The sequence below is a fragment of the Stenella coeruleoalba genome (genome assembly GCF_951394435.1).
Source record: "Stenella coeruleoalba genome assembly, chromosome: 1".
NCBI lineage: Eukaryota > Metazoa > Chordata > Mammalia > Artiodactyla > Delphinidae > Stenella > Stenella coeruleoalba.
In genome coordinates this window covers 113,020,950-113,043,594 of record NC_137169.1, presented here as the reverse complement: position 1 = coordinate 113,043,594, position 22,645 = coordinate 113,020,950, and the positions used below count along the sequence as shown (strand labels likewise).

The 22,645-nt window shown below is 58.4% G+C and overlaps 1 protein-coding gene across 8 annotated transcripts; it reads right to left on the bottom strand.

Annotated features, from left to right (window-relative positions):
- Positions 1 to 102: 102 nt before the first annotated feature.
- Positions 103 to 20,948, bottom strand: PEAR1 (platelet endothelial aggregation receptor 1). Of its 8 annotated transcripts, XM_079921570.1 has the most exons (26): positions 20,659 to 20,948; positions 20,130 to 20,578; positions 12,969 to 13,020; positions 12,239 to 12,369; positions 10,444 to 10,618; positions 9,659 to 9,763; positions 9,204 to 9,304; positions 8,338 to 8,430; positions 7,810 to 8,053; positions 6,928 to 7,048; positions 6,593 to 6,729; positions 6,287 to 6,499; positions 5,828 to 6,002; positions 5,621 to 5,741; positions 4,713 to 5,098; positions 4,518 to 4,620; positions 4,242 to 4,388; positions 3,903 to 4,028; positions 2,847 to 2,975; positions 2,602 to 2,730; positions 2,186 to 2,398; positions 1,861 to 1,949; positions 1,613 to 1,751; positions 1,365 to 1,439; positions 1,018 to 1,266; positions 103 to 534 (listed from the first exon to the last, which is right to left on the bottom strand). In XM_079921570.1, exons 5-26 carry the CDS (start codon positions 10,542 to 10,544, stop codon positions 383 to 385), a joined length of 3,348 nt encoding a protein of 1,115 aa, XP_079777696.1. In that variant the 5' UTR covers positions 10,545 to 10,618; positions 12,239 to 12,369; positions 12,969 to 13,020; positions 20,130 to 20,578; positions 20,659 to 20,948; the 3' UTR covers positions 103 to 382. The 8 variants fall into 8 exon arrangements, with proteins under 8 accessions (XP_079777696.1, XP_079777697.1, XP_079777695.1 ...); XM_079921571.1 differs by having other exon boundaries at positions 12,969 to 13,381; positions 20,130 to 20,948; XM_079921569.1 differs by having other exon boundaries at positions 20,130 to 20,948.
- Between the last annotated feature and the right edge of the window lie 1,697 nt (positions 20,949 to 22,645).

Here is a 22,645-nt window from a genome sequence, read left to right as displayed (position 1 = left end):
TGAAAACACGCGTGCACGCACACACAGAGCCTAGCCCGGGAGTGCACAGAAAAGTTACCCAATATACACTTCTTACAGCAATCTGAAATCAGAGTTATCCAGCAACGTTCAACCCACCAGTTTATGTATACAGGGCCCTGGGGGCCTTGGGGAGCAATGGGTTGGGGAAAAGGAACACAGGTTTCCTGCTGACCAGTGTTTCCCATGGTAGAACCTGGGAGCCAGGCTCCCATCTCCTCTCCATTCACTTCCTCTATTAAACATGTTCATGTTCACGGCCGGCCAGTCCTCTCCCTGCTCCTGGCAGGGTACAGCAGGCTCTGTCCTCAGCCTTGAGCAGCAAAGAACCGGTGTGCTGACCTCTGCACACCATCTTGGCTCCTCAACGGTCCTGGCGCCGAAGTGGGGGTGACGGGGGATGCCGTACTGGAGGCAAGTCATAGTGTCCAGGTATGTGGCTGTTCTTGGGTGAGTCATAGTGGCCAGGAGGCAGGCCCGGAGGCAGAGGCGGCTGGGAACCCACAGAGTCTCGGTCTGGAGACAGAGAGGGATGAAGATGAGAAGGAGGTGGCTCCTCCCCCTTCCCACCACTCTCCTCCCCTCTCCACCCTCTTCTGCCGGAAGACGGATGCGTAGTGCCTGGCTATAGGCCAGTTTGTGCAGCTCCTCAGCCGCCAGTGGGGGAGGCCATCTCGACCTGCCCACCTCACAGGATAGGAAGATGCTCTGTCATCTGCCTTGTTCCCACCTTTTCTGGGTATCAAGTCTACAACTCAGGTGCTGTAAAGCCACCATTTCAAATCCTCAGCCCTCTGAGGGAGGTACCGCCACCTACAGGCTCGAAGAGGCAGTGTGACTTCCCAAACGTCATGCCTGGTCTGAGCCCAAGTCTGACGCCCAAAGGCCTTGCTCTTGCTGCCACTTCATGCCCACTCCGCATTCCCGCCCTCTGTCCCTTCTCTTTTCCCACCTCCCCTGTCCCTGTTCTCTCTGCCCCAGTGGAGAAGGAAGGCTCACCATGGGTCAGGGGGCTGGGCTGCTCATAGGTGCCACTGTCTCTCTCTGGCTGGGGGTGTCGCCGCCTCTGGCTGTCCCGGAGTTGGGGCGGCTGCCTGGGGGGAGACCCTGAGGGAGGGCCTTTCATCTCCATGTAGCTGCTCTCCCGGGGGCTCCCTAGAAGGCTGGGCAGGTCCCGGATGGTGGCGTAGGGGTTCTCACTGCTCAGGGAAGCCACGCTGGCCCCCAGCCCCTCTTCAGAGATGGGCCCTAAAGATAGGGGAAAGAAATCAGGCTCAGTGGAGGCACTGGCCCCTAAACCCCAGCGCAGCTCCCTCCGTCGCTCCCCCGCCCTGCCCTGCCCTCACCTTTACTGTAGAAGGGGCCTGGGCCATTCCTGTTGCTGTAGCTACAGCTGTAGCTTCGGTCCAGGCGGCTGTTACCTGAGGAGGAGAAAGCAACCTGCAATCAGGCCCCTGGTCCCCTGCCCAAGGTCCCACCTCCTCTAGAACTGGGGCCCAGAATCCCCTTCCACAGACACACGCACTCAGATGAAGCAGGACGCTGGGCTGTACACATCCCCCCTCACCAGAGGCCTTGGGCCCCAGGCTCCTACCCCTGTCCAGAGGCCCTGGAGGGGGCTGCCGGCGGTGCTTCCAGTCAGCAGGCAGTGTGGCGTGGTTGTTATCATGCCCGTGGGCTCCACCTGGCCGCTCAGGGGCCTGGAGGCTGGCAAAGAGCTGACTGCCTGGGACCTGGCAGGGGAGGGGTGGGACAGGGAGAGCGACGTGCGGCTGGAGCTTTCCGGAGGACCGGGCTGTGCCCACAGGGCATCCACAGTGCAGCCCCACCCCCAACACTGACCTTGTTAGGGGGCGGGGGGTTAGGTGAGCACTGAGACAGGGTGTGGTAGCTGGGGTTGGAGTAGTAGTGACTGTAGCTCGGAGGGACATCTGCACAAACAGACACAGTTGCAGGGTGACCTGCCCGGTCAGAGACAAGCCTGGGCCCAAGACAGTCATTCTGTTCCAGGAGATCCGTAATCAGCCTCTCTGACCTCTCTCACTCTCTCCATCTCCCCGCTTCCCACCTACAAGGTCCAGGGAGGGATGCAGGAGCCCCGCACCCCATCTGCCCTGTACCTGAGAGCCAGCCACTCATGTGCGTCCCCGCCCCCAGGCCAGCTCACCTGGCATGACGTACTCAGAGCCGTCCAGCCGCCCGCTGCTGTAGGCCACTGCCAGGTGCTGGTGCGCTTTGCCTTTTTGCCAATGGCGGTAGCCAATGAACAGCGCCACCAGGGCCACCACCAGGGATCCCAGCACTGCAATGCCAATCACTGCCCCGAGTGAGTTATAGGCCACTGGAGAGGTAGGCATCATGGTGAATGGCTCCTGGCTTCCTGTGGGGGACGGGGTGGTCACTCAGGACAGTGTCTTGGCCCTACTGGTGAGCTGGGGATGCATGCGTGGGAGAGGCCCCAGTAGGGGGGCAGGGTGATACAAGGGTACCACCTAGCAGAGACCTGGGCATGTACCTGTGTCCTGGTTCCCTGGGCACAGTGCGGGCGGGGTGGGGGTAGGGAGGGGCTAGATGAGAACTCACCAATCCTGCAGGGGGCGCCACTGTGCCCTGGGGGACACACACAGGCCCCAGTCTCTGGGTGGCACCTCTCTCCGGGACCGCACTGGCATGGTTGGGAACAATTGGCACCGAACACCCCTGGAGAGCAGCCTGTTTAGAGAGCGGAGGAGGCAGGCGGGGATCAGAGGGGCCAGGGAACAGCAGTCCCCTCCTCAGGCTAGGGCTGACTTGGAGGCAGGGGCATGGAGTTCCCCTTCTGCTGGTACCTTCCAAGCAGAGATGTCCGGTCCGGCCTGGGGGGCAGAAACAACTCCCATGCTGGGGGTGGCAGGTCCCGCCATGGCGACAATGGCAGAGCTGGGCACAGTTGGCCCCCCAGTGTCCTAGAGGGCACGCTGCAGGAGACAAGGTTGGAGCCTGTCTGGTGGGCAGGGCCAGCCCCTCCTGAGTGAATTCTCAGCCCCCAGCGTCACTGAACTCTTCAGCTCAGCTTTGGTCTCCCCAGGGGCACCAAGGCTTTGAACCGTATCTACACGCTGATGACTCACAAATGCTTATCCGCAGCCCTGTGTCTTGCCTGAACTCCAGACCCACGTGCCCAGCTGCCTGCTTAACTTCTGCACTTGCCTATCTGATAGACTTTCAAAATAACGTGACCAGGGCCAGACAACCAAAGGCTTCCAAACTATCCTATATTGCTTAGCTCTAGACCTTTTTTTTTTAACATAAGAGAGAAATAAGTGTCTACACTATTCAAGGTATAATTTTTGTGTATCTGACACTAGCAAAAAATCTAATAGTAGTTACAGAATTCTATGGAAAAGCTCTTGTCCAAGATTACTTCCCTCTACCCTGCCCATCTTTTTCATGGTAATGGCTTCTCATTTCCCCTTTTCAAAATTTGTTTGACTCAGTTTTCTGGACTAATCTTTTCCATGATGTCCTTCTTATATTTATGTGGGAAAGAGGCCATGTATAAATAAGTAAAAATAAGTTGGCAATCCAAAAGAAAAAAAGAACATGTCCAAAACCGAGCTTATGATTTTCCCCGCCCCCGTACAAACACCGCTTTTCTCAGGCCTCCCGTGCAGAAAGGCAGGGAATTTTTTTCCCTGACCTGTTCATTGCTGCATCCTGAGCACCTAGAACAATACCCAGCATGTAGGTGATGCCCAATAAATTTTTGTTTATAGTGTTTATATAAATGGCTGAATCAAGGTGGGTTCGGAGGCTTTTATACCCAGGAGCAGGGGAAAGGAAGCCTCTGGTCCTCAGCCCACCCCCTCATGCACACATGCTCAGACACAGGAGCCACCACCTACGTTGGGAGCAGTCAGGGCCTGTCCAGCCAGCCATGCAGTAGCAGGTCCCATTCGAAGGGTGGCAGGAGGAGTGGTTAGCACACTTGCAGGGCACACAGCGTTTGCCGTAGCGGCCGGGCTGACAGGCTGGGGGAAAGGGGCTCGTGGTGACCAGGGGCAGGGGCCAACCCTCAGTCAGCCCATGACCCCACTCTCTCCCTCCCTCCTTCCCACTGCAGCAACCGGCCCAAAGACTGGAGTCAGCACAAGAGACCAAGAGGGGTAGAGTGGGAGCTTCAGGCATCTGACACTACACTGCACATTACTGCTGGCAGGCAGGGGGAGGGGAGGGAGCCTCACATCTCTGGCAGGAGGGGCCTCGGAATCCAGGTGCACACACACAATTGCCATTCTCAGGGATGCAGGTGCCCCCATTCTTGCAGGTGCAGGTGTTGCTACAGTTGGTTCCCCAGAAGCCCTCAGGGCAGGGCAGGTGGCAGCGGGTACCTGTGAGAGGGGTAGGATGAGACTGGCCTGTGGCCCCCCTTCCGTAGGGTTTCTTCTGAACACATGTCCTGTGGGATGCACCCCCCAACTCCACAGTAAGCCCGGGGCCTGGACACCCAGAACGCTCACCTGTCCAGCCAGCTTGGCACTGGCAGTGTCCGTGAACAGGGTCACAGCCATCAGAATGGTCACAGTCACAGCGGCTGGCACAGCCTTCACCAAACATCCCCTTCTTGGAGAGGGAGTGGAGGGTAGGATAGACCAGTCAGTTGGGGGGTGCTGTGCCCTCCCCCCCCCCAGGCAGGCAGACTGTTGTGCACTTACCAGGCAGGGGAACTGGCAGTGGGTCCCGTGCCACCCAGGGGTACAGGTACAGGCTCCAGTTTGGGGGCTGCAGGCTGCCCCGTGGGCACACTGGCAGCTGGCATTGCAACCAAAGCCCCAGGTTCCAGGCGGGCAGGGCACGGAGCAGTTACCATGCTGCCAACCTGGAAGAGGGGACTTGCAAGTAGGCATGGGGACCTGGCTCCCCTCCTGAGCCAGCACACACTGGGCATTGGCTCTGCCAGGCTCTGCGCTATGAGCTGGGGCTGGGGGTGGGGATGCCCATGGCCGCATAGGAGACAAACATAGAAACTGTTGGATGTTGGACAGAAGGTTGAAAGACCGCAGGGGATGCACCACCACCTTCTGGGTCTTGGTTGCCTCTTCTGCAAAATGAAGGAGGGTGGCAGCAAACCCAAATGCTTACAGAGGCCCCAACAGGTAACTAAACGAGTTCTCCAGATCATGTGTAAGACAACAGGGAGGAGTGGGGACTGGAGACTGGACTTTTGTTAAATATGATAGAGAGCTAGTCAAACAAAACATATCTGTGTCCGAATCTAGCCTAAAGGTTGCCAACGTGCCACCCCTGGTAGATCTCCGAGGCCCTTGCTGGAGCTGCCATTCTGTGATTCTGTATGTCTGAGGATGAGGAATGATCTGCAAAGAGGTACCTCTGGCCTGGGCCTTTAAGGACAATTGGGATTTTTGTGGTTGAAAAAAAGCAAAGCGGATATTCCAGGAAGGAAGTAGCCTGGCTACTTTCCCAGCAGTCCAGCTGCTGACCAGTGCCTCCACCCTTACCCTGCAGCCTCTCCCCTACCCTTGGCCTGCCTCTACCCTTGGTCTCTCCCTTCTTCGCATGGCCCCGCCCCCAAATCCCCTTCCGGGAGATCCCAACCCGTTACCTTCCTTGCAGACGCAGGTGCCGTCGATGGGCGAGCAGGCGATGGCGTTTTCGCAGGAGCAGCGTGCGGAGCAGTTGACTCCATAGGTGTCAGGGGGACAGAGGCTAGCGCAGTGCGGGCCCTGAGAGCGGGCGGGAGCACCAGTGAGAGGAGCGGACGGGCTCCCGGGCCTCTCCGGCACCTCCCTCGCGGCGGGGCGCGCCTCACCGTGTAGCCGGGCGCGCACCGGCAGAGGCCGCTGTCGGGCTGGCAGACGCCGCCGTGCAGGCAGAGGCAGTGCTCCTGGCAGCCGGGCCCGTGCGTGTCCTGCGGGCAGCTCTCGTTGCAGTGGAGGCCCGCCCAGCCCGGCAGGCAAGAGCACTCCCCGCTCATCGGGTGGCAGCTGCGGGCGGAGGCGGGGGCGCGGAGCGGTCTGAGGCCGGGTCCGCAGGTCGACTTCCCCGCCCCCTCCGCGTGGTGGGAGCCGAGCATCGCCGAATTGAGGGGGACATCGGGGAGGCTCGTTGCTGTTCCGAGAGCGGTCTCTCCCCGTCCCCGAGGCCCCTCCCCTTTCCCTTCTGTGAGATCTGCCCCGCCCTAGGTCCTTTTTGTGACTCCGGTGGCTTCAGCACCGAAGGCCTCTCCCATTGGCCTCCAGACCCCTTGACCACAGTGCCCGCGGCCTACTTGAGACTGTGTTCCGGGTCGCAGGTGCAGGGCATCTGGCAGCTGAGGCCGTAGAGGCCGTCGGGGCAGAGACGTTCGGCGCAGCGGTCCCCAGTGAAGCCGTGTTCGCACAGACACGCGCCGTTGGCCGGGAAGCAGCGGGCGCCCGTGGCGCAGTCGCAAGTCTCAGCACAGTCCTGCCCGAAGCGGCCCACGGGGCACTCCTCACGGCACCTGGGCACCTCGCAGGAGTGAGCCTGGCCACGCCGCCCGCCGCCGCCCCCGGCCCACCCCAGGCCACTCCCACCCCAAGCCAACACCACTCACCGGTCCCCTGTGTATCCCGGAGCGCAGCGACACTGCCCGGTGAACCGGTCGCAGAGGCCGCCGTTGTGACAGCGACATTCCTGGGAGCAGTTGGGTCCATAGGAGCCCTCGGGGCAGGGCAGGGAACAGATGGTGCCCTGTGGGGGTGAGAGGTCGGCAGAGCCCCAGGAGCCCAGCCCTCTCCCCATGGCCACAGGACCCGTCAATACCCCTACACCCCAAACCCTCAAACCTCTCCAGGGCCCACACAGCCTAACCCCCTCACACACATCCTCCTGGGAGCCCTACAGAGAACCGCCCACAGAATTCATACCCACAGGCCCCGCCCTGCATACCATCCAGCCAGGTGGGCAGCTGCAGGAGCCCCGAGAGGCCTGGAAGACACCCCCATTTTGGCAAGGAGGGGTGCTGGGGCAGAAGAAGCCAACACTGTCCTGTGAACAGGACACCTCGCAGCTGTTGGGCAGGGGGGGTGAGGTCAGTATGTAGACAAGCAGTACCTGCTTCCCCCTTTGCCTCCAAGGGCTGGTCAACCACAAACAGGCCGTCCCCAGGAGGAAGGCCCGACCCCAGGGCTCAGTGAGTCTCACCCCCGCTTCCCTGTTGGGTACTGCCGGGATCAAAAAACAAACGTGTCCAGGACTGGAAATGGCAGGGACACCCAGCCCCATCAGGAGGGGTAGAGCGAAGAGCCATGGGTGGCGTGTGCTCTCCACGCACCCTCTGCTCCACCTCTACCTTTGCTCATGCTCGTCCCTCTGGGGGCAACACGTCTGCCTGCCCTGGTTTTCTACCCTGAGGGCTCAACGCCAGAGCTCCTCCATGAAGCTGGATCTTTGATCTCCAGCTAGATGCACATTCTCCCTCCTGTGACTCCCCAGCTCTCCCTGCACCCTGCCTCGCAGTAGGGTTCTCTGCGTCCCTATCTCAGCCCCAATTTGGGACGTGCTTTCGCTCACACGCTAGTTCATGTTATCTTCACAGCAACCCTCCTAGGTGGACAATACTGCTCCCATTTTACAGACCGGGAACAAACACGTGAAGAGCCAATGATTTGCTCAAGGTTGCTCAACCAGCGAGCAGCAAAGCTGGGACCAGGATCTGGGCCTCTTGACTCCAACCCCACGTTTGGGATGCTGAGTCCCCTTGTGTCCCCACGTATGCCCGTGCATCCTGTGTCTGCGATCCCGTTAGTGTGTGTTCCTCCTGTTACACACCTGGGCCCGGTTCTCTCTGGGGGGCAGAGGCAGGCTCCGGTCTGTGGGTCACAGGGTGCCCCATGGCACTGGCAGCTGAACTGGCAGGCAGGGCCATAGCGGCCAGGGGAGCAGGGCCGAAAGCAGTGTGGAGGCTGCAGCCCAGAGGGACAGGAACATGCCCCACTCTTGGGGTCACAGGAGCTGCCGTTGCCGCAGTTGCAGGGCTTGTCACACTGTGGCCCCCAAACTCCCAGGGCACAAGCTGTGGGATGGGAGAGCGGAAGGGGGTCAGCAGGGGTCTTGCCCCTCCCCAGCCTCCAGTTAGTCCCCGTCTCTGTGTCCTGGCCCCCACACATGCCCCCATGCCCGGCCTTGGCCCCTCCCCCTGTACCACACCTCCAGAAAAGGCTGCTGGCTGCAGTGGGACTCTGCTCGGTGATCGCCCTGGGGGCCTAAGCACCTGTGCCCTGGTAGGGAGGGTGTGCCCAAGGCTTCTGCATCCCTGGAGGCACAAGGGGTCATGCCCTGCTGTCACCAGCCACTCACCACTGGAGCAGTCGTCGCCCCGCCAGTCTTGCACACACTGGCACTGATTGGGTGCCACGCAGCGGCCATGAACACACTCTCGAGCACAGAGCGCTGGGGCAGAGATGGGGTGGGGTGCGTGTGAGACGATGCTTCCACCCCTGCCGTACCCACCTGTTATTCTCTGAAGCCTAACCCCAGCTTCCTCCCACACCGGGGACCTGGAGTTCGCCAAGCAGCAGTTCTGCCTCTAAGATGCAAAGAGACTGAGAGTAAAGCAACTCAGGTCAGAGCTTGTCAAGACCTCAGGATTCCGGACTCCCGAGCTCCTTTCTGTGAAATTCTGGAAGCACCTTGTTGGGAAATGGGCAGGCGGGGTTCCTCACGTAGGGACCAGACATGGATGCTGTCCAGAGAGAGGGTAGGAGCTGGGCTGGGGGCTCAGGCTGGGCAGGGGTCTCTGTAGGGGCTGGTAATGGTCCAAGGCTGAGAGAAGGAGACAGAGCGGGCTCTGCTCTGGGGGTTTCAGGGTGCTGGGGGCGGGGGACAGGAGAGACTGGACGGCGACAGGTCGAGACAGATAGCAACAGAGAGACAGGGACAGGAAGAGTCAGAGAGAGTGCCAGACACGGAGTCCTGAGACACAGTGACAGAGAGATCCAGGCAGCCCAGAGACAGAGATGCAGAGCCAGAGACTGCTGAGGGACATGGAGAGAGAGGGTGGGAGAGACATAGGGACAGCTAGAGACAGAGGTATGAAGTGGCAGCTTTGTCCCTAGAGACAACAGGGCCAGCGGAGGGCAGAGGAGTAGCCCCACCCTGGTGAGGGCAGGGAAGGACTAGGTGGCCTAGGCTCCACTCATTCCACGGCCCCACCCAGGACTCACGGACACAGGCCCCGCTGCTCTCATAGAAGCCCTGGCAGCACTGCAGGCGCATTCGGTGCTCCGTCTTCACCACCTGGCGGTACACGGTCCGGTAGACAACCCTGGGGGAGACCCGGAGGTGGCCCTCAGTCCTCCCTGCCGAGGCCCCGGCTTCCAACCTTCCACGGTGCAGCACTGGGGGAGGCCTGGGGCACTGCCCAACACTCTGAGCTGGGGTAGCATAGAACATTCCCTCCTTGCCTCCCATCCGGCCACACACATGCACACCATACACCATACCTGCACACCCCAAACACACATACCCCACACACAACATGCCTTGAGTGCCCCGAGGCCAGATGCTCCCTCTGAACTCTAAAGGTTCTGAGAAAAGAATGGGGGTACAGAGGGGCAAGGCCCGGGCCGAGGCAGCTCCTCTGGCACCCATCTGCCGGTGGAGGGGGATGGGCACTCACGTGGGCCGGGGGCAGGTGTGCGGGCTCTCCCAGGGCCGGTCACAGGGCTCCGAGGGGAGCAGGCTGAAGGGGCGGGAGTGTGACTCCTTGGTTGTGGTGGTGAAGCTGCAAGACAGGGAACGGAGTCGGGGCCCAGGGCAGGGAGAGAGGCCTGCGCTGGCAGAGCGGAGCGGGGGGGCGAGGGCTTGGCCACAGTGGGGAATATTTAGGCTTGCTCCCTCGAGCCTAGGATGGACCCCCCATCTGTCCCGCTTCAATCTGGAGGGATCCTCCCAGAGTTGGAATATTCCTGGGAATATTCCATTCCAGCCCTCCATTCCCCGCTGCCTCCTTCTCCCTATGTGGGGAAATTGAGCTAGAACTGACTCCTGGGCGCAGCTGATGGAGATGGGTTGAAGCACTTCTGGCCAAATCTTGCCCTGGGCCTTGTTGCCCAGCCCTGTCCCCTGGGCTCTCCCTGGGCCAGCCCCTCTGCTTGTCCCATAGTGAATGGCTCCTACCCTGTGCTCTGTCCTGCAGCTAGCCTCGCACAGGGACCAAGGGATAGGAATAAAGAAAGGACAGGGTCACAGCTGAGATGGAGACTGAGACAAGATCAAGATGGGGATGGAATCAGAGGCATCCCATCTAGGGGAGCAGAGAGAGTAGAGGCAGAACTAGGAGGGAGATGAGGGCTGGAGAAAGGGAAGGAGGCAAGGGAGGGAACTAGAAAGAGGAGCCCCAGTGGGGAGAATGGGGAGCTGGGGGCTTGCAGCCCTCAAGGCACAGCAGGGGCCCTCTCTCACCTTTCCCAGAAGCTGCAGGTGTTGGGGTCCTTGGGGTTGAGGGTTCCAGCCAGCCCCAGGCCCAGGGCCAGGAGAAAGAGGGCCCGCAGAGGTGATGACATTGCTGAGGCCTGTGACAGGGCCAGGTGTGGAGCAGGTGAGGGGCACTGCAGCCACAAACCTGGAGGCCAAGTCTCTGCAGAGACCAAGCAGGGGTGGCAGAAGAGATGAGGCTCTGGTCCTCTGGCCCAGGCTTCCCAGGCTCCAGGTCTGATTCCTGACCAGGTAGAGCACGGCCATGCCTCTGAGACTTTCTCACACGGTTTCCTCTGTCTGGACGTCCTCCCCCTCATTCTTCACTTTAAGCACATCCTCCCCCCCATTCTTCACTTTAAGCACTCCCTTTCAAGGTCTAGCCCAAGTGTCACCCCTCTTTCCCTGCCCTGCTTCCCGATCCACAGTGGCAGACTGCCCCCACCCATCCCTTCCGGGACCCCCAGCACCATTCACCCACACACCACTGTTCTAGTGCTTGTTCCCTGACCATGACCTCTAGAGGCAGGGACCTGTGCCTGAATTCCCAATCCCCAGCACAGCCCCTACCCAGGGCACTTTGATATTATACCAAGGTGTGAAATTGGAGCCGATGAAGGGAAGTTATAAGGGAAGCCAACTTGGGCTCAGTTAGAGGAAGAACTTTCCAAGGTCAAAGCAGTTCTGTGATGGAATCAGCGACCTCAGGTGGTGAGCTCCCCATCACTGGATATAGGCAGGCAGAGGCCAAAACCACCCCGATGCTGTTAGGGGCTTCCTGCTTTATGGGGTGGGAGTAGGGCTAGGTCCAGATGACCTTGAAGGAGAACCCTCCCCACCACTGGTACGCTGGCACGGCCCATACTGACTTCTGAGAGCCAATCATGACTTCTCGTCCCAACTCCTTGTTCAGTGCTGTCACAGTAGTAGCTTGAAACCAAGCACGGGGGTGGAAATCAGCAAACATCACAAATCAGGGCCATCCCACCGAAGCCGGTTGCTAAGGCCTTGCCAGCATACCTCTGCACCCAGCTCTAGGTGCTATCACCCAGGGAGTCCCCAGCCTGGCCTCAGACTTCAGGAGAAGCCGCCGCCTCCCTGTGACCACCCACCAGCCATCTGGAAATGGGCTCCTCCCCCCTCCTCCACCCCTGGCCTCGCCCAGTGGGTGGGAAGCAGGTCAGGACCTCAGAGGAGTCTCTTTCTGGCTCCTGAGCTCAGGAGCAGCAGAGGCCCTTGAGCACCCGCCGCCCCCCACCCCGCCAGTTTCAGATTCTCTGTTAACTTGCCCCGGCTGGGCTCCCTCCTCTACGCCGCCCTGAGGCGTCCACATCTGCTTATAATTTTCCCCGAGAAGAGAGAAAGGCCGTGGTAGCTGGCCCCTTAGCCCCCTGAGTATCTCTGGAATGCCTGCCTCCAGGCCCCACCCCAGGCCTTCCACCCACACACTCCCAGGGTCCCAGCGGGCCGCTCTCACCTCCCATCAGGGCAGCGCTCAGAGGGAAGCTTCCTAACCTAACCGCACCCCACTGCTGCGTTCTGCCCAACCAGTAAACCCTCCAGCCTGCTCCCCACCCTCTCAGCGGCTGGGCTGGCCCACCTCTCCTCGGCTCCCTCCCACCCACTGCAAATTTCTACCCACCACCCCACTCCTGTCTTGCAAAGCAGCAAGGCCTGCCCATGACTCTGGTTAGTGGCCCCATCACAGCTCCACCAGGGCAGATCTCCACCTGTAGTCTTTTTTGTGTCCCTCCCATCCATCCTCAGTCCCCAGGTAACTCACCAGGCCTCTATGGCATCCTGGGGCCTGAGAAACTCAGGTGAGCCAGGGGCAGGGCGACAGGGCCCTTGGGCCCCAGGGCCTGAGGAGCCCAGAGAGTGTCCTGGGGGATCCCGGTGCTCATGATATGCAGCCTGAAAACAGGAAACAGAGCCTGGCTAGAATGTGTGTATGTGGGGAGGGCAGCAGGCAGCATGATCATGGGCGGAGCATGGGGTGGCTCTGTCCTCCCACCACCCTGAACTTGGAAGGTAGGATGTGGGGGAGGGTGGGGAGTTGTGGGGGAGGGATGCAGCCTGGCCTCAGGGAGCCAGGCCACAGTCAGGAGTGCCCTTCAGCCCTTCATAGTCTGGCCCTTCCACCCACACAACCCCCAGCTCCCCCCCCAACAGTTGGCTCCCTCTCCCAACATCCCCAGACTCTGCCCTTCACCCCAGCCCTGCTCTGGTCACCTTCCCAGGCCCACCCTGTCTGATCCCAGCTGACCTTCTCCCCACTTCTCCCTCGAGTGTGCATGGCAGCAAGCCCATGGACAGGACCCCAAGCCCCCCACGTATCTCCCCCTCTTCATCCCTCAGTCTGGTCCACACTCCCCTCTTCCTGCAGCCCCCGCTGTGCCCCTGGCATGCGGGTCCTGTCCTCCAATTGGAGCTCAATCTGTCTGGATACAGGGTCCTCACCCTTGTCCCTGGGCGAGCCTCATCTCCAGCCACGCAGGGACCCCCAGACTTACCTGGGCCTGGATCTGTCCCCGGAGCTCGAGGCTGCGGTGACATGGACAAGACCTGCAGCAGGAAGGCCCTGATGAGGCGCAAAGGGGAGGGGCTGTCCTTCCTCTCACCTACAGCAGCCCCCTCCCACCAGCCACCTCCTCTTAACCAACTTCTGGAGGAAATGGTTCCCCCCGGGGGACTTTGAGGGGGACCTCGAGATGGGCAGGGGAGCATGCGGAGGGCCTGACCCTAATCCCAGGGGGTTGACTCTAATAACTAGAGGGGTGGGGAGATTCTCTTTTCCCAAGGGCTTCAGGGTAGGACTGGAGAGCAGAGAAGGTCTCAGCTGGTCACTGGAAGGGGCTGGAAGCCAGGATGGGGTCGGTGAGATCAGTGGCTGGTCCGCAGGGAGGGGAGAGATGAGATGGGGATCCTGGCAGAGAGGGGCAGGGTTTGGCCTCACCAGCCCCAGACCCCGAGGAGGGAACACAGGCCAGACCAGGAGCCCAGAGCTCCAGCCTGGCTGCCTAGGCTTGTTCCCATCTGAGCCTTTGTCCCTGAGGGGCTAGGGAACCTGAGACCCCGGCCCACCCTTCCCCAGCACCTCCAGTCCCAGCAGAACGGGGGCTATTGTGATCACACGTGCCCCTTCAAGGGGTTTAAATCAGACAGCTAGTGGCCCCCCATCTGACCCCAGGGGCCCCCACTGTAGGCTCCCTTCTCCCTCTTCCTATACAGATGACCTCTGCCTTTCCCCTACTCAGCCCCCTTCCTCCAGTGGCACCTCTGGATTGAGGGACCCACACACCTTCCCTCACAATTGGAAAACTAGTGCGACCCCATATGTTGTTCACTGCGTCGGCACGGGCAGAGCGCTGAGCGATTTCTGTGGATCATTTCGTGTAAAGCTTATGTCAGCCCACTGTGGTAGGTATGATTATTCATTTTACTGATGAGGAAACAGGCAAGGAGAGCGTAAGTTCCCTGCCCAGGGCCACACAGCCGGTAATATCAGAGCTGGGATCCAAACCCAGACTGGCAGATCCATCCCTGCGGCTCCAGGCTCTCCCGAGCCCAGGCGGGAATCCCAGGGGCTTTACATCTCTTTTTAACAGCCTTGGTTATGGCGAGGGGGAGCCTGGCGGGGGGCTGGACAGGAGAAGGGGATCAGGCTGGGGGCTGCCACAAGAACGCGATCACAGGCGTGGGAACCGGGATGTGTTTACAGTCAAGAATGAGCTGACACTTCTCTCTCCTTCACCTCGAGATGCAAAGCAGCTGGGCGCCTGGCCAGGCCCCCGCCCCGCAGTCCCCAGTCCCGCCTGCGCGAGCCCCCAGTATCCCTGCCCTCTCGGCCTCCAAGCCCACACAGGGCCCAACCCAGCTCGCCTCCCCTGCTCTTCTGTTCAGCCTGATTCCTCTGGTGGGGAGAACCTCTACCCTCACTGTACTCCAATCCTAAACCTGCTAGGAGGAGGGGGATGAGTCTGGGGCCTCTGAGAGGGGAGTAGAGTTCCTAGTGGACAGGAGATGATCCATGTCTATAGAAGGCAGAGAACAAGAGTGGGGCTGATGGAAGTGAGACAGCAAGAGGAACTTCCCCACCAGCTCCCTTCCAGCTGCTCTTCTCTGGGAGGCGGTATAGCAAAGGATACCCTCTGAGCTCTGCATCCCCTCCCACCTCCCCATTCAAACCTGGGTTCGAATCCCATCTCTCAGTTCCCTCATCTCTAAAATGGAGAGGACAATGGTACTTCCCTTTGTAGGACTGTTCTGCGGAGTAATAAATGAGTTGATACAGGTAAGTGTCTAGAGAGCTACATAAGAAGCTCAATGAACCATTGCAGTCCCCACGATGGCATCCTCAGCCTCACTCCTCCTGCACCTATCACACCCCTTCTCCACTCCCCTTGGCACTGTCATACTCTTTGAGTATTAATTCCAGGAAAAGCTGTTTCTTTCTTTTTTTTTCCTGAAGAACCCCCAGGATGATCCGGGAATGGGAATAGGGCCTTAGATGCTGACAGAGAGAAAGGAAGTGAGGAGGGGAGGGGACTAGGCTCCCCAGAGAACCTGATCCCCCAGAACGATGGGCTGCCCGCCAGGTATGTCTTCAAGCCAAAGGCGGTTGATGAGGCAGGACGCCTGGATTCTACTTCCCCCCAGCCCTCAGCCTGAGCACCAACTCCAGCTTCTTGCTTGTTTCCACTGGTGCCTCCTCTCTGTCTCTCTCTCCCCCACTTCCCATCTTGGAGGCCAAAGTTTCTAGTACTTAAAAGCTGTACGGCCTCAAGCATGTCACTTGAGCCCTGTGAGCCTCCATTTCCTCATCTGTAAAATGGGAGAATAACACCCCATATCTCCCAGGGTTCAGTGGGGGTTGGAACTGTTGGTTCCAATGACCATCCTGGAACTGAGCCTCAGACCAGAGGCTGCTCAGTGGACATGTGTCAATGCAAGAACAGAATCCTCCAAGTTCTAGGCTCTCTGCCTCTTTCTTTTTGCCTTTTGTCTTGGTCTTCATCAGAAACTCTCTGCTTTCTGTCTTTTTTTTCTTCCTCCATCAGTTTCTTGGTCTCTTCTGCCTCTCTCCTTCCTTTTCTATATCAAGGCTACCACGTACAGTTGTGCAGTATGTTCACTGCACTAGGGAAGCCACCTTCAGGTATGGAGTGTAGGCTGAACTCCAGCCATGATCCACAAATCGAGCCCTGTGTCTTAGCTTGGTGCCAAGGTTGCCTCGCCCTGTAGCTCTCTTGTCTTTCAGGATCTCCCCTGTGTCTGTGTCTGTTCTCTGTGCCCTTTCCTAACCTCTCTTTGCCATGGAGACAGGATCACTTAGTCCTTCCCACTCAGCAGTGTGATCCTGAGTCCAAAGACTTCCCTTCCCTCCCCGTACAGGGATGCCCTCTAACCCAGCTCCGCCAGCAGCCTAGACTTCTCTGCTCCACGTGCCACTCAGAACACCCGTGTACACGCTTGTACACACACACATAGAGCCCCTCCTACATCCAGCCAAGCCAGGCCTTCGGCACGCCAGGCATGTCTGCCGGATGGAGGGACAGGAAGCCTGCATGTGCTCCAGAGGCTGGGCGGGGAGGGAGCAGGGGTGAGGGGCCGGCCTTGTGTTCTCTGTGGCTCAGGAAACAGAAGCTAGAGGGTCCTCAGCCCGACCTGTTTACTCATCAGGAAATAGAGAAACTGCAGGGATTCTGATTCACCAAACATTCAGCACGTGCCTACTGGACGCTAGAGCCAGTCCGGACCCTCACCACCACCCACAGGTGGAGTGGTTGTTATCCCCCTCCATTTCACAGGAGAGACCATGGAGGGTCTCGGGTAAAAAGACTTGCCCAAGGGCCAACTGGTCGGCAGAGGCAACAGCAGGATTAGAATCTGCTTCAAAGAACAAAGCAGTGGGGGGTGGGAGGTAAGCCCTGGGGTGACACAGGCCAGGGAGCAGCTCCCCCTGCTGATTGCCACCCCCAGATACTGTTGGAAAGCGCAGCTCTGCTCTGGCCACTGCCTCCCTCTAATGCCTCTGTGGCTCCCCACAGTGCAGGAAAGGGCGCCCAGGGCCCAGGTGGCCAGCCTCTGCTCCCATCACACTGGACATGCCTCTCACCACACGGCCACCTCTGCCCAGGCCACTCCTGGAATGCCCAGGTCCTACCCATCCTTCTAGGCCAGTCTCCTCCAGGAAGCCCCCTCAGTGGCTCCGCACCTCACCTGTTCCTCCCTTTCCTTGGCCCTTTCTCCAGGCTCTTAGCACACTCACCATGGACCCCTGTGGCCCAAAGGACCCCAGTTCTTCCCTGAGGCCGGCTCCATACTGGACATAGACCAGTCCCCGAGAGGCCCAACACTTCCCCAAACTCTAGCCGAAGGCACCAGTGTCCCTCCTCTGGGGGCAGGTGGGACTAACCCAGGTCAAGTCAGGAGTTCACAGGCCCGGGAGCACCTCAAGTCTGATGGACGGATGAGGTAATGTACCCCATCTTGTGACTGCCAGCTTGTGAGTCTGGTTTCCCTACCAGGCTGGGACAGCCTCCAATTCCATTCTTGTCCCAGGCGCTATTAGGGGGCTGCTTACCCCCCAGGTGTTCCCTCAAGGTTCCCATCCCGTGGTCGTTATATTTTTATTAAGGTCTGTCTTCCCCACTGGAATGGAGCACCGTGGGGTCAGGGTACTTCTCTGCCTGCCTGACCACTGTGTCCCCAGCACTGGCCAGCACCTACACACACGCATCTAGGGTTCCTGGCACCCAGTGGGCAGTAATTAAACATGGTGTGGAGTGGATGGACTGATAAACTCTAAATCCTTTCCGACTTGAGTAAGCCCAACCTTACTCTGTGGGAAACGGGACAGGGAGGGATGTTTGGAGGCTGTGGCTTGTCCCCGGCTCACCAGACAGCAGGACCTTCCTTCTAGGGCCCTCAAGACACAACACTGGTAAGTCGATGGAAGGTGGAGTTCAGAAAGAACTTCCCAACATTACACAGTAAAAGGCGTCTCCAGACCTGCTCTCCCGACCTCGGGCAGGAATTCCTCAGGGCTGGCCTCCAAGTTCCTCTGGGCTGAGTGCATGGGAGTGCAGGGCACTGAGTCACCTGGAGAGGAGGGAGTGTGCCCGCACGCAGGGCCTGAGCCCTTATCCCGAACCTCCGGCCCAGGGACTACGCCCCTCACTGCCCATCCACACACCACCTCCTACACTGACGGACTAGGCCTCAGATGCCACTATGTGAGGTGGGGTAGGAGGCACAGGCAGGAAAGGGGACTCACGAGGCTCCATGGCCCAGCACCCACCCGGTGCCGTTTCTGGAGACCTCCCTCTGGCCATGTGTGGGTGCTCTAACACCAATTCCTACCCCTTGTTAAATGCATATTGTGAGCTGGACCCTTTCTTTTCATCCTCTCAGCAGTCCTAGAAAGTAGGTACTATTATGCCACCTGTTACGTAGATGAAGAAATCCCAGGGAGTTCCCCGGTGGTCCAGTGGTTAGGACTCAGCGCTTTTACTGCAATGGCCCAGGTTCAATCCCTGGTAGGGGAACTAAGATTCCACAAGCCATGCAGAAAGAAAGGAAGAAGAAAGAAAGCAAGCAAGCAAGAAAGGGAAAGAGAGGGAGGGAGGGAGGAAGAAAGAAAAGAAAGAAAGAAAGAAAAGAAAGGAAGGAAGGAAGAAGGAAGGAAGGAAGGAAGAGAAAAAAGAAATCCCAAAGAGGTTAAGTCATTTGCCCAAGGTCACACAGCCCACCAAAGGCGGGCTGGGGATTTGGACCACGTCTATCAAGCTCCGAAGGCTGTGCTGCCCCTTTCAGGTCCTTCTACCCCTGTGATTTCTCTTTGGTCTTCGGACTTCCTCCTGTTTTACCTCCTCTACCACCTTCTTGTTCTTTCTCTCAGTCTCTGCTCTGTTTTTCCAAATATGCCTCTCACTTCCCTCTGGGCTTTTGTTGTTTCCAGAAGTCTCTATGCCTCTGCCTGTGTCTTCCTTGTCTGTTGGGGTCTGTCTGTCTCTCTGTATCTCTGTCTTTGTCTTTCCCTCTCTCCCCCCGCCCACCCCCCGTCTTCTCTTGCTCCTCCTGCTGGCTTCTCCCCCCATAGAGAAGCCTCTATGGTACCTCCCCCAGGACTAGTATGGACACCCTCCCCAGAGCTAGGACAGGCCCTAGGGCCCCTCTTGCATCCCGAGAGGGCTCTCTTTCAAGGTTTCCAAGGCTGCTCAAAGGAGAAGCTCCGAGCACTGTGGTGCAGGCCCTGCCTGGCCCAGGTCCCCTCTCCAGCAGAATGTGTTGGTGGGGGGAGGCAGACAGCAGCCCAGCGACCTCTGTCTCTATCCAGGTTTCCGAACTGTGGATGGGACTGCCCGCAGAGCTGGTTTCCTCTTCTGGGAAAGTCTGATAGGGGATGGAAGCGGCGGCAGGGGGTGGGGGGGTAGTGTAGAAACAGATGCCAACCCTCGGCTTCACCTCCCGTTGAAGAGAGGAAGACAGAGGGGAGCCTGGCTAACCCAGCTCCTAGGTGGCAGGGAGGGTAGCCCCAACTGCAATGGCAAGTTTAGCGGGTAGACTTTGGGAGACCTCAGAAGTGGGAGAGGCAGCAGCAGGAGACAGAGAGCTGGAGAGAGGAGAGCTGTCCCACACCCTGGCTCCCGCGTGCCCACACAGAGGGACTGTATCATGGATTGGGATGGGGTGGGACTCAGACAGCTCCCCGACCCCCCAGGCCCAGCTTAGGCCAGGGTTGAGAGCTGACCCCTTGCCCAATCCTGCCTGGAGCCGAAGTCTGGCTGAGTCTGGGAGCCTGGGAAACTCGGACCAGCACAAGCTGTTCCCATCCCCGGGGACTAGGGTCACAGTCCAAGCTCGGGAGAGGCCACTCATAAAAGGCCAGAGCAGGACAGCTGAAAGTTCACTACTGGAGGCCGGAGATGGGGTGTGGGTAAGGGATGGCCTTGCTGGGGCCTGGGCTCCGGGGCCCCCCACCCTCACTCCTCCTCACACATACCAGCCCATGGGGATCCACATGCCTGAGGCCTTGGGCCAACTTCTTAGTCCTCAAACCGGCAAAACTATGAGCCCCAGGGACCTGTAAACCTGGGTCCCTTCCCTCCATCCTCCTCAAACGTGTCTCCTGGTGGGGAGAGGGCCAACACTGTAATAAACACTGAGCAGGCACGGTTCTAAGCAGGAGACATGTTTATGCTCATCTTAGCCTCACAGCAAGCGCATAAGGTAGGCACTATATCTTATTATTCCCCTTTTAGAAATGAGAAACTGAGACACAGAGGTGAAGTCTCTTGACCAAGATCCTACAGGTAGTAAGGAGAGGAGTCGAGATTCGAACCTGGGCAGCCTTGACTCCAATGTGGGTGCTCTTAGCACTACACATCCCGTCAGCCAAGTAGAGGGCTTCTCTCTCCAGCCCTGAAAGGGGGCCGGTGGGGTGGTGGCAGCCGCTGGACACACAAAGTCCCATACAAGGGGCTAGGAAACAGCTTCATTTGCATGTCATTTACATGCTGTTTCATTATGGATGGAAACCCCCAATCGTCTTTGGCCCCTCTCCACTGCCCCATCCCCTTCAGGTCTCTCTGTCTGTCCCTCTTTTCCCCCCCACCCAGAGGTCCCCCAGTGCAGGGTGGTCGCGGGACCAGGGGCGCGCGGTCACTCACCTGCCTCGGGACCCTATCTCGCCGTTCGCCTGGGGTGGGGACTGCCGGGGTGGGCCTGGAGGAGGACAGGGCGGGGGTCCCTGCGTGGAGTCCCAGGCCGACTGCGAGAGCGGCGGAGTGGCCGAAAGTTGTGGATCGCTGGGCGGGGAGGGGCGCGGAGGGGCGGGGGGCAGGAAGGGGGTGGGAACTCGGGCCCTAGCCAAGGCAGGAAGTTTTGACAAGGAAACCGGGAGCCGGGGGAGGGGAGATCCAGAATGCCCGGGAGGGAGGCTGTGTAGGGGTGGGACCACTGAGGCCGAGCGGTGGGGCCGACCCGACAGCCTGGATCGGGCGCAGAGAGGGGATGAGCAGGGGAGAAGAGCAGAGGCCCCGGGCCCGAGTCCCTCCTCGACTCTTCACCAGCTGTGCGGCCTTGGGGTACTCCGCCTCTCCGGCCTCAGCTTTCTTATCTGCAAAGTGGGGTGGTGCAGGGGAATCAGTGAGATCGTCTACGTCAGGCACCTTCCCACTGAGGCCCAACAACCGTTACCTTATTAAAGATACAACCCGGGGACCGACCGACAGCATCCCAGACTGGGAGAGGAGCACCGGGAAAAGGCCTCTCCGCTTCTCTGGCCGCCGGAAAGCACCCTGAGGGAGGGTGTGATCCAGGGAAGCAGTGTTCGGTGGAGTCTCCGCCTCTGCCCGCCCCCTTGGTCCAGGGCCCGGGCGCTTCTGTGCACCTCGCGCCGCAGCCTCCGCGCGGAGGCAACCCGAGCCAGGCGCCACCTCGCGGCCAACGTCCGCCTCCCCACAGCCCGCGCACCGGACCTGGGCGAAGGCGTCACTCCGGAGGCCGCCAACCTGTACCCCACCTTTCTTGGGGCACCCTTCCCTTCTCAGTCTCTGAGGAGACAGAGGCAATTTTCATAACAACTAACATTTGCCTTCATCATCGTTAGCCCTTTAGGTGCTGCTTCTTTCAATCCTTAACTCGAGACAGGTTCTATTTACATGACATTGTTCGTGTAATTAGGACATCCGTAAGCGGCAAAAGCGGGATTTGAACCAAGGTCTGTGGTCCGTCTGATTACAGGGCTCCCTCTACAAACCACCGCCCGCGACAGAGAAATCTACAATAGTTCAGGAAGAGTAAAACAGGTACATTCCTCTTTGGCGCCTTTTACAATTCAAGTTTTTTGAAGTATAATTGACATAAATTTTAAAACGTACCCACTTAAAAGTGTACAGTTCGATGAGGGTCTTTAACATTTTTTATTATAGTAAAATATAAATAATGTAAGTTTTACCATTTTAACCTTTTTTTTTTTTTTTTTTTTTTTTTTTTTTTTTTTTTGCGGTACGCGGACCTCTCACTGTTGTGGCCTCTCCCGTTGCGGGGCACAGGCTTCGGACGCGCAGGCTCAGCGGCCATGGCTCACGGGCCCAGCCGCTCCACCGCATGTGGGATCTTCCCGGATCGGGGCACGAACCCGCGTCCCCTGCATCGGCAGGTGGATTCTCAACCACTGCGCCACCAGGGAAGCCCCATTTTAACCCTTTTTAAGTGTACAGTTCAGTGGCATAAGGTACATTCATATTGTTCAACCACCACCACGATCCATTTCCATAACTTTTTCATCATCCCCAACTGAAACTCTGTACCCATTAAACTATAACTCCCCGTTCCTCCTCCCCCAACCCCTCTATTCTACTCTCTACCTCTAGGTACTTCACATAACTGGAATCACACAATATTTGTCCTTACAGTATGTGTCTGGCTTGTTCACTTAGTTCGATGTCCTCATTTGATGCAGTTTTGTTTTTTGTTTGTTTGTTTTGGGCATGCCATGGGTATTGTGGGATCTTAGTTCCCTGACCAGGGACTGAACCCCGGCCAGGGCAGTGAAAGCGCCGAGGCCTAACCACTAGACCACCAGGGAACTTCCCCCAAGTTTGATGAGTTTTGACAAATGTGTTCATCTGTGTAACCACCACCCAATTTAAAAAAAAATTTTAAACATTTTCCTCTCCCCAAACTTCTCTTGTGCCCCTTTGCAGATAACGCCCCACCCACTACTCCATCCTGGCTCCCGAACCCCAGCCCTATGAAATCTCTGATCTGTCACTATAGATTTTTTGTTCTAGAATTTCGTATAAATGGACTTATACAATATGTACTCGTTTACGTCTGGCTTCTTTCATTTACCATAAGGCTTTCATTCCTTGCTTATCACCGAGTGGTATTCCACTGTATGGATATATTACAATTTGTGTTTACATGAGTAGATGGGCATTGAGTTTTTTCCAGTTCTACTTAGAAGTGGGGGGACTTCCCTGCTGGTGCAGTGGATAAGCCTCCGTCCTCCCAATGCAGGGGGCCTGGGTTCCATCCCTGATCAAGGAAGTAGATCCCACATGCCACAACTAAGAGTTCGCATGACGCAACTAAAGATCCTTTGTGCCACAACTGAAGATCCCGCGTGCCGCACCTAAGACCCGGCACAGCCAAATAAATATTCTCTTTTAAAAAAATA